The sequence below is a fragment of the Talpa europaea genome, assembly GCF_964194135.1.
Source record: "Talpa europaea genome assembly, chromosome: 9".
NCBI classification, from domain to species: Eukaryota; Metazoa; Chordata; class Mammalia; order Eulipotyphla; family Talpidae; genus Talpa; species Talpa europaea.
In genome coordinates, this window is record NC_140076.1 from 37,779,542 (window position 1) to 37,792,506 (window position 12,965).

At 47.5% G+C, this 12,965-nt stretch overlaps 1 protein-coding gene across 2 annotated transcripts in view; it reads left to right on the plus strand.

Moving 5' to 3' along the window:
- Nucleotides 1-12,965, plus strand: part of SLIT3 (slit guidance ligand 3) — a gene marked incomplete at its 5' end in the record, with an annotated part of 602,061 nt that overhangs the window by 555,999 nt on the left and 33,097 nt on the right. The window contains 3 exons of one of the 2 annotated variants that reach the window (XM_084244368.1): nt 1,703-1,827; nt 8,294-8,391; nt 12,165-12,304. In XM_084244368.1, coding sequence (XP_084100494.1) covers nt 1,703-1,827; nt 8,294-8,391; nt 12,165-12,304 — 363 coding nt within the window. Of the gene's footprint in view, nt 1-1,654; nt 1,828-8,293; nt 8,392-12,164; nt 12,305-12,965 lie in introns of both variants that reach the window. The other variant, XM_084244367.1, reaches the window with a different exon arrangement.

The window sequence follows — 12,965 nt, forward strand, 5'->3', positions numbered from 1 at the left end:
AGAGCAAACTTTTGGTCCATGAGATTTTGATGGAGTATCATTATTGTGATAAAAATGAACAACTACTGCATTCTTATTATGTGGCTGGTGTTATGTTAAGCATTTTTCATGTTCTATTTCACTTAATTCTCACTTTCCATACACTAATTTATTTAATCCCCTCACACCTTTATGAGGTAGATCATATTTTTAAAAATGAGAAAGCTGAGGCTTACTAAGGTTAAATAAATACCCAAGACCATACAGGAAGATCCCAGGTTTTTTTTGATGCCAAAGTGCATGCTCTTGACCACCAAGCTGTACTTTTCCATCATAACCTCTTTAACCAATTCTTGGCTTTGAGCTTTTAGAGTATTTTCACTTTTTTCCTTTCCATTGATGCATCAAGGTCTTTCTCTACTTAAAATGATGGCCTTAGATAAAGTGTAGAGAACAGAAATAACAGCCAGAGTACTGATCATTTTTAAGGTCTTCATACATATTGTGAAGTTGATTTCCAAAAAGGGTTATAACCACTTTACATTCCCCATGGTGACATTTGGGTATATTTTCCACCAGACTTTTGTATTATATTATCTCATTTGATAATCATTGCTAATTTAATAGGTTTAAAAAATAGTATGTCCTTAGATTTTTGTCTGTTATTTGGGGAGGAAATGGAATTTTTTCCCAAAATTTTCCATTTGTATTACCTATTTGTCTTTTAGCATCCTCTGTTCAAGAGCCTTAATGTTTATTTTGATATACAGATAAACTTGAAGTACTCTCTAAAACATTACTGTGTCCCTGGGACACACATTCTCCCCTCCCCCCAACCCCCACACCAGGTCAGGGAGTGTCTCTGTTCCCAGTGAAGCCAGAGTTAAGCTGGTGGGGAGGTGCTCCATCTGACCATTCAGCTCACCATGCCCACCCATGGTCAGACTCACACCCAGCTCCATCTCAACCCAGCTCTAAATTGATGCCTATTATCCTGGCATCATTTAAAGCCTGGCCATGAAGCAGGGCCTGTTTTCCCAGGACACACCATCCAAGCCATCTGAGCAGCAGTGCACAGCCCCCTTGCAAAGCTCTGCACAGGGCCCCCTCCCTTCCTCCTGCCCTTACAGCTGGAGAAAGGAGGACACAGTCGGGACTGTCAAGGTTGCAAAGCCCACCTGAGTACAGGTTGCATCCATCCTCAAAATCATTGCTGGGGGCCTCAGGGCCATTTCTTACCTCCCCTTGCTATGCAAGGGCTCAGCAGGACGGCTTCTGATGTGTGCCTTTGGCCCAGGCATGATGCCCTCCAGAGCCTGGCACAGACTCCCCTCCATGGGGATGGGTGTTGGAAGACAGAAAAATGAGAGATCCAACAGGAGCCTGCACCAAGCTTCCGGAACATAGAAAGATATACAAAGGGTTTCTAATTGTGCTGCATTGTTTGCAGATTAATACCAAAATCAGATCAGGCTAATTACAGTAATTGATTTGACTGCAGAAGTGCTTATGAATGATGCCCCACTGTGCTTTTTCCTTGCTGGACAATGGCAGAATTAATGAGACTCTAGCTGGACTGGGTGGTGCTGTCTGGGAGAACCAGCCATCCTCTGTGCATGGAGATGGGGAGGGCTGGCAGCTTGGTGAAGCAGGGACCAGAAGAGAAAGATGACAGTGAGCCCACTTGGGGACCTGCCACTCACACTCTGGTTTTGTCGTTTAGGGCCTGTGGACATCAACATCGCGGCCAAGTGCAATGCCTGCCTCTCCAGCCCATGCAAGAACAACGGGACATGTAGCCAGGACGCTGTGGAGCTATACCGCTGTGCCTGCCCCTATGGCTACAAGGTAGGACCCCTAGCCCCACCATTCATGGCCTCAGGAAGGGCACTGTGCCCTGCCATGCCCCCTTCCAAGGCTAGGTCATCCTGTTTCACAGGTCACCCCAAAGTGGCATTTACTAGCAATACTCCTGGTCCCCCAAACCTTGTGGGGGCCGCCCAGTCATATCATGCCCAAGCCAGTCACAGATGACCCCATGTAGTCTTGACAAACTGCAATAAGGAGGAAATGTAATATTTGTATTTTCTTTATTACACCTGGGGAAGTTAGGTCTCAAGACCTAAGTTTCACTCAAGAGTGAAAGTGCTTCCAAGTAGAGGCATCCCTTGATCCTGGCTTCCCTTCCAAGGGACTTGACAGATCCTGCACTGCTCCCCCACCTCTGCCCTGAGAACAGCCAATACTGAACATGTTGATTCCAGCTTGTGGGAAAGACAGGGATGGGGAATTAAAGGCCATGGACTGCCGATCCTGCCACACTGGTGATAGACACAGGGTTAGGGGTTTCCCAGAAATCCAGACTAATTCCAGAGCAAGACTTCCCTCCTCTCTTCTCACCCATCACTGCCTCTAACTCACTGTCCTTCTCACTGCTAACTTGTATAGCATGTGGACACACACTCTCCTTGGTATTTTATTGGTCTTTTCCTTTTAAACACCCACTATTTTTAAAAACCATTTTACAGACAGGGACACTGAACCTCGGGGTGTTGAAAGGACTGGACTCTGTGTCCCAAAGTAGGTTTGGGATAGGACCCAGGGCCATTTGACTTCAAAACCTGCACCTTTTCCGCTGGGGAGTTTCCTGGATAGCAGAGCCCATCAAGTGCCCCCTCTGGGAACATAAGGCTGTGACTGGCTCTTCTTCCCCAGGGCCCTCCTGGCTCCCCAGGTTCTAGCTCCCTCAGGCACCCATCTGAATACCAAAGCTAGCTGAGTTTCAAGATAGCCCCACCTCCAAGGAAAGTAAACAAGTGCTGCAGGCTGAGTAGGAGAGAGCTGGTAGCCTGTCCTGTGCCCATGGGGGTAGTGTAGTGACAAGCTTGAAGAGCAGGCTCACTCTGGGGAGCTGGTGGCTTTATCAGCTATAGCCATGCTTCCAGCAGACAGTGTCAGAGTGCCACCTATGGGTCCAGGACAAGAGAGCCCAAAGGCTTCCCTTTGAAGTCAGCGAGCCTGCCCTGTGCCAGGCAGTTACTCCCAGGGCCTCACTCCTATGGGTCCCAGACACACAATGACATGCATGAGCACAGGCATACACACACATGCACACAAACACAACTATCATAGAGGAAATAAAAAACAGACATACTTGTTTGGATCCTCAAACTTATACTAATTCAGTGGAGAAAACTCAGGTTGTGGAATTGCAGAGAAGCAAGTTTGGACCCCAGCTTTGTCACATAGTTGCTGTGCGTTAATAGCCAGTGGCTTCCTCTCCACCTGCCCATCTGTCAACCAGGACCTTGTCACAAGTTTGCTGTGAGAACCGGATGTACATTAACACTTAGGACATACTCAAGAAGGACTTCAATAAGCCAGCATATTACCACCATTTACCTTCACCCTTGCTGAGAAAGCAGGTTGTGGAATGGGCATTAGTAACAGGCAGCGTGTTGCTGTGTCACCAGGGATTCTCGGACTGTGACACTGACTGTGAAGTCTCAAAGACTGTCAGCTCTCTAAAACTGTGACATGGGTATTTGAAAATATTCCCAATTTGTATACACAGATAGTTATCTTTTTAAGCATCAGCTGTGCGCCTGGCATGCAACTGGGCCTCATGCATTTATTTCTTCCTTTGATTTTGCAATCACCTTACAAGGCGAATGGTATCATCGCTATCTTAAAAATAGTCACTCCACATTCTGAATCTCACTTCCTTCTCTTTAAGCTGGCCTGGTAGGGCCTCCCCTGGTGGCGCAGCAGTTGAGCGCTGGGTTGCGAGGCTGCCCGCAGCCTCTGCAGTGCCAGTTCGATCCCCGGCCACTGGCGAGGGTCCCACAAAAAAAAAATAATAATAATTAAAAAAAAATAAACTGGCCTGGTGAGTCTGAAAGTGGTAGAACCAGATCTTAAGACTCAGACTTCTTCCAACTGACACTAGTCAACACAATGAAAGTGGCTTGGCCCTAAGGGTGAGTATACGTGCATCCACGGGCTCCCGCAAGGAACACCACTTGTGTGGGCTTCGCTCACAACTTTCTGAACATCTTACAGACTTCAAGCAGATTTTAACCTTTAGGTGGTGATTGGGCCCAGGCAGGTCTGGAGTGCATGATGGTAATGATGATGGTTGTGATGGTGATGATAATGGTGATGATAATGAGAAAAGTGATGATGGTGGCGGAAATGATATGTTGATATGTGATAATAACAGTGGTGATATGGTGATGGTGATAATAGTGATGGTGATAAGAATGGTGGTGGTAGTGGTGAGGATTGTGATGGGTTTGGTGATGACGGTGATATAGAGATGATGGTGGTGATGGTGCGGATGATCATAGGAATGATGATTGCTATGACAACAGTAATAGCAGTCTGTGTTTATTGAGTATCTACTCTCTACTGATGGCGTGCTAAATAAAGTACATGCATTATCTTACATGTTCCTCATCAAACTCTACAAGACAGATCCTAAAATGACCATGTTACAGTTGAGGAAACCAAGAATAGTAAGTGAAGGAGCTGGGATTCAATGCTTCAGGGTCGATTGAATCTAAGACCCATGCTCTTGGCCACTGCCTTCACTGGCCATTGGCAAACTGTAATTGCAAGGGCTGAGAGTGAGAATCATTTAAGACCTGTCTGAATCCCCAGGACTAGAGAACACCGCTCTCTTTTGCAGGAAATTTGGTACTCAGCCATTCAGTCAGTAACTGATTCTCTAAACCTCCCTTTCCCCACTGAAAATGGGAATCTTCACCCTTACCTACAGAGCTCTTGTGAGCACTGAAAGGGGTCACGCAGGTGCTTTGCTGACCTCAGTAGGTAGATTCAGTGGACACTTCACAAAGGATAATTGTCTCACCACTATTCTAAGATTGTAGGAAATAAACTATAGTTTGATTCATTTTCAGCCATTTGGCATCATGTATATATGCTCAGTGTCTCAGGACAGTGCTTCTCACTCTCTAATGTGCACTAGCATCACCGAGAGACTATGTGAAAACAGAGGTTCCAATTCATTAGCTGGGAGATCAGGCCTGACACTGCATTTAGAACAAGCTCCCGGGGGATGCCAGCACTATGAGTCCATGGACCACACACTTGGAGTAGCAAGGTTGCAGGGCAGCCCTCCTGACCCCATCTCAAAGAGAGGTTCCCAAGGGGGTAGCAGTTCCCAGTTCTCTCTAAAGGAAGCCAGCCCAGGAGTCCAGCCATGCCCCCCTCCCCCCCCCCCGCCTCTCTCTTACACACACACACACACACACACACACACACAGAGGAAGGGAAGTGAAGGGAGGAAGAGGACTAAGGAGCATTACAAATCTAGTAGATTTGCGCAAAATGAGGCAGAGGAGATTTGAATTGAGCTCATTTGCAAGGCACTGACAATGGGGAATATCTGTCAAGAACTTGTACAGTGACAGAAATCCCCACCTCCAGGCCCAATTACCATGTCCTCAGGTGCTAGGCTCAGCCTCCTGGGAGTCTGTGCTCATGAGTTACTCAACAGACACCAGGAAGTCCCTCTCCACCCCCACCCCCAGACAACAATGCCACCTGAGGTCCCTGACACTTGAGGGATCTCCAGGGCAGAGAGACTGATCCTGCTGCGTGCTAAGGAGGACCTGCCTTGACACACTCAGGTTTCTCCTGTTCTGTCTTCAGCGTCTGCTCATTTGACACACACACAAACATACACACATACACACATCATTCCCTAACTCCATTGCATAGGTCGTGTTATCCCATTTTATAGATAAGAAAACCATCTCTCAAAGAGAACTGATCATTCCCTCAAGGCACAGAACAGTTGGACCAGAATAAGCTCTTAGACCTGTGAGCTCCATAGCCCTAAATGGAGAGGGTAGAGAAAAAGGCCCACACAGCAGTTCCAGCACTGGTCTTACTAACATTTGGCCTCAGCTGCTGCCTGTCGCACTTACTGCTGCAAGACCTTGGCTGAAATACCTCGTGTTTCATGTCTGCCTTCCCTAGCTCTAAAGATGGGGCTAGAACAATCATTCCAATCTCCTATGGTTGTTGTGAACATTATATAACTATGAATATAAAACACTTAGCATGAGCCCTAGACCAAAAATCCATATGAGTGGGAATGAGACCTGGAGTTTCTATTCCACACTCTGACTTTCTAAACAGGATCCCAGTTGCTTTGGTTTAGGATAAACCCAGATCCTACCCGAAACTACTTTCTCCTCCCCTTTAGGAAGCCCCTGGCTTTCTCTTTATCTGTGATGGAACATAGAAAGAACCAGACAGATGTAGCTGTCCCCTCTGGCTGCTGGAGACTAGGCCTGGGGCTTGGGCATTTGAGGCAATAGGAAGCAGGCAGTGCACAGCAGAGGCCTGGGCCCAGCTGGCAGTGGCCTCCCAGCCAGGAAGCCCAGTCCTGCTCTGTCACAGGCACTGGAGGCAGCAGAGCATGGAAGAGGCTTTTCTCAGGAAGATGGCAAGCAGGTGGTCTAGCAATAGGAGGGAACCTATGATCACCCCTGCCTGCCATGAAGCCCACACCAAGCCCACATCCCCAGAGCAAATGGCATGGATACCACCAACCCCACAGGTCTTCCCAAGTGCTACAGAAGTCTCTATTAAATGTCATCAATTGGTTCCTGGAAACTTCTACTTTATGTGAGACAATACATAATGAGACCTAATTGACCTTAGGCTAATGGACAGACATGGAATTAAGTTCCTACAGCATATTTCTGGTCACACAAGCGTCCCACACCTTTAAATAAAGACCCCAAACACTAGTTGTTTTTTTTTTTTAAATCAAATTTTAATGACTTGCCATTTGTTTACAAAACTGCATAATTTAGGGACTACAGCTTCATCCTTCAGTATGTACACATGCTTCATTCACCCTCCACCAAAGCTCCAGTGCTGGCGCCCTGTCCCATTACCCCCTGTGTTTCCTCCTTACCCTTCCTGCTATTAACTACCATAATTTTCAGAATCAAAGAGTTATTTTTGCTGTGTTTTGCAAGTTTGTCTTCTTTGATTATTTATATTCCACAAATGAGTGGAGTCATTATTGGCATAATGACTTCCAGTTCCATTTGCTTTGTCCCCAGAGGCCCTTTTTCTTCATTTTTAATAGCTAAGTAGTATTCCATTGAGTGTCGATTCCACAATTTCTTTATCCAGTAGTCTGTTGAGCATTTAGGTTGATTTCCATGTGTTGGCTATTGTGAATAATGCTGCTCTGAACATAGGGGCTCATAAATCTTTTTGTATTAGTGTTTTCATATTCTTTGGATAAATACCTACAAGTGGGTCATATGGTATTTAGACTTTCAGTTTTTTAATGAATTTCCACACTCTGTTCCATAGACATTGCTCCAATTTACATTCACACCAACAGTGAGTGAGAGTTCCTTTATCTCTACCTCCTCTATCTGTACCTTCTCACCAACACTAGTGTTTTTGATATCAACCATTCTCACAGTAGTGAGGTGGTGCCTCATGGTTTTTATTTGTATTCCTTTTATAATTTATTTTAAACATTTTTTTCTTGTGCCTGTAGACCATCTCTGTCTTCTTTGGAGAAGTGTTTATTTTGGTCATTTGCCATTTTTTGATTGGGTTTCGGTTGGGTTTTGATTCTTCATTCGTAGGAGTTCATTGTATATTTAGGAATTAACCCCTTGTCAGGTGTGTGATGTGCAAATATCTTCTCCCAGTCCTTTTTGTTTTCATAGTGATTCCTTTCACTGTACAAAAGCTTATAAGCTTGACGTAGTCCCATTTATTTTTTCTTTTGTTTCCGTTGCCATTAGAGTTGAATCCCCAAATATATCTCTGAGGTTGGTGTTGATTATTGTATTATATATGTTTTCTTCTATGTATTATATGGTTTCAGATATTATATGCCAAGTCTTTAATGCCTAGTGTAATTCTCATAAGAACCCTATAAAGTCAGCTTAGAAAGGTTAGACAAGATGCAAGATGAAGGACAGACAACCAGAAAGAGAGGAAGCTGGGATGTGAAATCAGGTTTTCCCTTACCCAAAGCCCATGTTCTTGCGCTGCAGTTTAGGATTTAGAGAAGGGTATGAGTTCTGAGAAGTGATGAAGCTGGGGTCCAGACTCCTCCCCATTTCTCCATTCTCATGTGGGATGACCAGAGGCCAGGGCTTCCCCTATCTCTTGAGTCACAAAACAGGCAGGACCCAGGGCATCCTTACAGCCAACCAATGCTGGGAACTCAGAGGGGTCTCCTGGGTCATAGATGCCACTGAAAGTTCCCTAACCAGGGGCTTTTATCTCTTCTGCTCCTCAGGGCAAAGACTGCACCACGCCCATCAACACCTGCATTCAGAACCCCTGTCAGCATGGAGGCACCTGCCACCTGAGTGAGGCCCACGAGGATGGCTTCAGGTAATGACTCAGCCTGGGGTCTTCCCTCCCCTGAGGATTTCATGAGCAGACACCTAGGGAAGAAGCATAATTGTGCTCCCTGAGGACCTACTGGATGCCCACAAGTGTGCAAAGCCTTTTATGTGAATGATTTCAAGGTTCTTCACACCTCATAAAGGAACTGCTATTATCTTTATTGTACAGATGGCAAAATTGAGGCACCAACAGGATATGTCCTTTGCCCACAGTTGCATGGACAATGAGCATTGGTGCAGGGATTTGACCTCCAGTAGTCTACTCTAGAACCAGGAAAACTACCAGGGAGGCTACAGTTGATGGCTAAAGTCAAAGAAGGATGGGATGATAACCAAAGACCCACAAGCCTAGAAAGTCCACCACTCTTATCTGTGTGATCAAAAACCATAATAGGTGACACTGATCACACTGTTATGGGTCTCATGGTCAAATATGATCTCATTTAAATCTTCACAGTGACTCTAGCTGGTGCTGGTAGGTAAATCCCCATTTAACAGATGAGAAAGCAGAGGCCCAGAGATTGATTTGCTCTAGGTCTCATATCCTGACACTGTTCTGCGTCTTCCAATCCTGCCCTAGCATTAAGAGCTAGGAAGAAAAGGGGTTAGAAGCCACTTCCATTTTCTCACCCCTATCTTGAGACTGGGTCTTCTGGGCCTCTGCCAAACCTCAGGGCCCCTCCTATTTCCCACCCTCCCCCAACTGCTTTCAGGGGCCTAATTCCCCAGCGCATGACCCTGGTAAAGCAGGCCTGTGGGAACCAGCTCTGTTGGTACCCCCAGTGAGCCAGCTGAGTAGGTGGCAGTCCTCAGCTGTAAAGTACGGGCACCCAATGCCAAGCTCCATGTAGAAGGCTAAGAGCTCAGGTTGCAAACAATTAATTATGAAAGGCACTCTGGCCGGAGGCTGCTGTGTGGTCTGTGAAAGAAATCAGACCTGGGCTCTTGGTTCTCCTCCCCAGGGAACCAGCCGCCCCTGTGACCACCTGCCAAGCCAGCCCCATCAAACTCTGACTCTTGGAAAGTGAATTTCAAGGCAGAGTTTGTTTTCCTGCCTGGGGCCAGCCAAACCACCCACTCCTGCTTTCTCGATGAAAGCAGGGGTGAGGAGAAACCACAGGGAAATCTCACCAAGGTGGCCACGGTCTCAGACAGGAAACACACCTCCAGGGCAAAACCTGGCTCTGCCTACCCCGCCCAGCTATGGGGTTGGCAAAGGGAGGAGTGCCCCCTGCACGCAGGTGCTTCTCCCCTCCAGGTTGGAGGGACTGGTGATTGGGAATACCAGGCTGATTTCCACCCTGGCTCGTGGAAGATATTCAAATGAACTGGAAAATTTTTAGGGCTTAATTTTCAAGGGATAGAGTCCAGATCTCCAGGATTAGGTAAAGTATGGATGGTTAGAGCAAAGAGGCCCAAGTACTGGGGCTGGCACAGCTCCCAGGGAGCAGGGACCCTCTCCCCTTTCAGGTCAGAGCCTGGTGGGAAGACAAAGGGAAGAACAGCTGTCAGGAATGCTCTGCTCCCTTCTTCCCTCCTGCATTAGTTTCCCAGAACTGCCCTGCAAAATGTCCCAAACTGGGTGAAATGGATGCTCGCAGTTCTGGAAGCTGGAAATCCACAATCAAGGTGTCAGCAGGGCTGTGCGCTCTCTCAACCCATGAGGTGGGCCCCTTCTGTCCACTTCCTGGCTTCTGGGGGTTGCTGGCAATCTCTAGCATACTTGGCTTGCAGCTGCCTCACCCCATCTCTATCTTCATCATCACATGGCATTCACTCCATGTCCCTTCACATGGCTGTCTTCTAAGGACAGCCATCATATTGGATTTGGAACCCCCCTACTCCAGTGTGACCCCATCTTACATTAACTAATTACACCTGTGTTGTTGGGAGTTAACACTGAAATATTTTAGGGAGACACAATACAATCCAACCCCTAGCACCTCTTCTGGAAGCATCAGCTACCCCTCCACACTGATGCTTCTCCAATCTTGATTCGTGTCCATTCACAAGAAGGGCAAAGGCTGTCAGATCTGGCCAGGCAGGAGACCAAGAAAGGAGATGTGACCTGTCCTAGGTCCCACAGCTGACTAGGTGATATATGACTAGGTGATCCTTGGCAACCACCACCCCCCACCCCCGCCAAGGCTTCCAGTGAGGACAGGAGATATTAGCCTCCTTCCCCTGCTCTGTCCACTCCATCAGCTACCTCACTCCCCTGACCCATCCCCTCTGCCCCACTTTCCCATGATCCCCAGGCCCTGGGGATAGCCATAGTGACCCACTTCAGGAAACCAGGCAATGTTAAGATTTCTGGTCTCAGAAAACCCAGCCCTATGTGGCTCTTTCAAGAAGTAGCTTTTTTCCTGTAAGTCCAGGGTCCAGAACAGAAAAAAGGAATAAGATTCATGTTGCTGTACCTCAAGAGCTCAGACCCCAGGTCCTGGGGTCCCCTGGCCTTTGTTGAAAATGTGATATTATTTTCCAGTTGTAGAGGAAGGAGGTTATATAGGAGTCCAGAGCTACAGAAATCCACTTCTGTTAGTTATGTTTCATTTTTTAGCTAAATCCCAAATCACAGCAGTCTCTGCATCAGAGAGGCCTACAATTCTAGGTCTGATGCTGGACACATTTTCCTGGATGGGGCTTAAATTACTGGTTAGTGGGTTGGGCCTAAGAAAGAGTAACTTTCACCTCTGTTCTCACTTAGGGGTTCTCTTAATCAGACACTCGTCTCCCACCTGAACCCTCTAGAACGCCCAATACACTTTCTTGTCTGCCTGGCCTGTATCTGTTCTGATTTATTTTGCAGCCCTCATCCTGGGGATGTGGCCAAGATAGGGCAGAGGGCAGGAGTGTTGAGGGTTTTATTCAGGAGATCTAACACTCCAGAGACAAATGGAGGAAATGCATCGTGCTAATCTATGATGTTTTAAGCCAAGTTCACGCAAAGCCTCAATCCTGGCAACAGAAGGGGCCTCCCACTTCACCCCCCTCATTACCCAGAAGTTGGAGGGAGCTTGGAAATAGGAGAGTCGCAGGACAAGGAGAAATGGCATCCCTAGGGAAAGATTTGGCTGGTTTTGTCTAGAACTAAAGTGGTCTAGCATGTTCTGAGCATTTTCGTGGTGCTCTGTACCCTGGTAACTGTTTTACTTGTATAATCTCAGTTAATCCCTAAACCACCCTGGGGGTAAAGATTGTTACTCCAGCCCATAGATGATGAAGCTGACACACAGAATTCAGTTTATTTTCCAAGGTCAGATAACTAGGGAGTGGCAGGCCAGAACTCATCCCCACAAAAGTGGATGCAGATCTTAGCCGCTCTGCCTGCTCTTGCTCAAGAGAAGTCGCTGGAAGGGGCTGTTTGTCACCCTGTTTCTCATTCTGTTTATAAAAGAGACTATGCCTCTGACGAGCCAAAGGCAGGGAGGCTTAGAAGGCAGCTGGAGGGACTTGAGCTAGATCTGGCAGACCACTTCCAGCCCAGGCATGGTGAAGGAGGTGCTACTGCTGGAGATCGGCTCCCCATCACCACTGCCAGGCAGCCATCCAGGCTGGGGAGGGGGTGGAATACTATTGCCCAAAGGAGGGGACTGGGTGAAATGGCTTCCTAGACTCCAAAGGGTCTTCCCTGTGTCCGAAGTGCTGCCTTGGACCTGACTAATTAATCCTATTTCCTACCCCCTATCTTCCTCTCTCCTACTCCCCTCCACCCTACTCCCTGGTCCCTTCCTCTCCTCCTACACACCCCCAAAGCTGCTCCTGCCCTCTGGGCTTTGAGGGGCAGCGATGTGAGATCAACCCTGATGATTGTGAGGACAACGACTGCGAGAACAATGCCACCTGTGTGGATGGGATCAATAACTATGTGTGTGTGTGCCCACCTAACTACACAGGTAAGGTCCCGGATGGTTGACGTGGAGGGCGGGGGGTGGGGGGAGGCGTGTCACACACTGGGCGAATACCTCTTCCTTAGCTTCTTTCAGGGACCCCACCTCCTGCCCCCTGTGGACAGACCCGGATCCCCAACCCCATGCTCTGCCATGAGGGCCCACCCAAAAGTCTTATCAGTTTGCTTTTCCAGCCCTGCCACCCCCATCCAGCAAACCATAGATCCTCCCCCCTTTGAAACAGGCCCCCAGTCTCCTTTCCACTGTCAGCGCAACTAGATGATGCCATCCCCTCCTCTGAGGCCCCTTGGTACTCAAGGCTGGCCGAGAGGTGGTGTGTTTATTATGCCCTATTCAGATGGAGCCAGCCTCCTCTGGAAATCTCCATTTTCCAGACACTCAGCTAGGAATTGGTGACACAAAAATGAACAAGATAATTTCTTTTAATGAGATGCTCATTGTGAAGGAGACAGAGTCATGTGTTCAGTAAAAGAAAGAATACCATTAGCCCAGGGGGGCATGGGGTCACGGAGGAGGCAGCTAGCCAGCCTGAGAACAAAGGGAGGCTCCAAACGGGAGGTTATCATTCTACCTCTGCCCCCCCAAAACACAGCACCATTATTTCCAGTATTAACAGCCCTAATGAGGACAGTTAAACATACCTTGA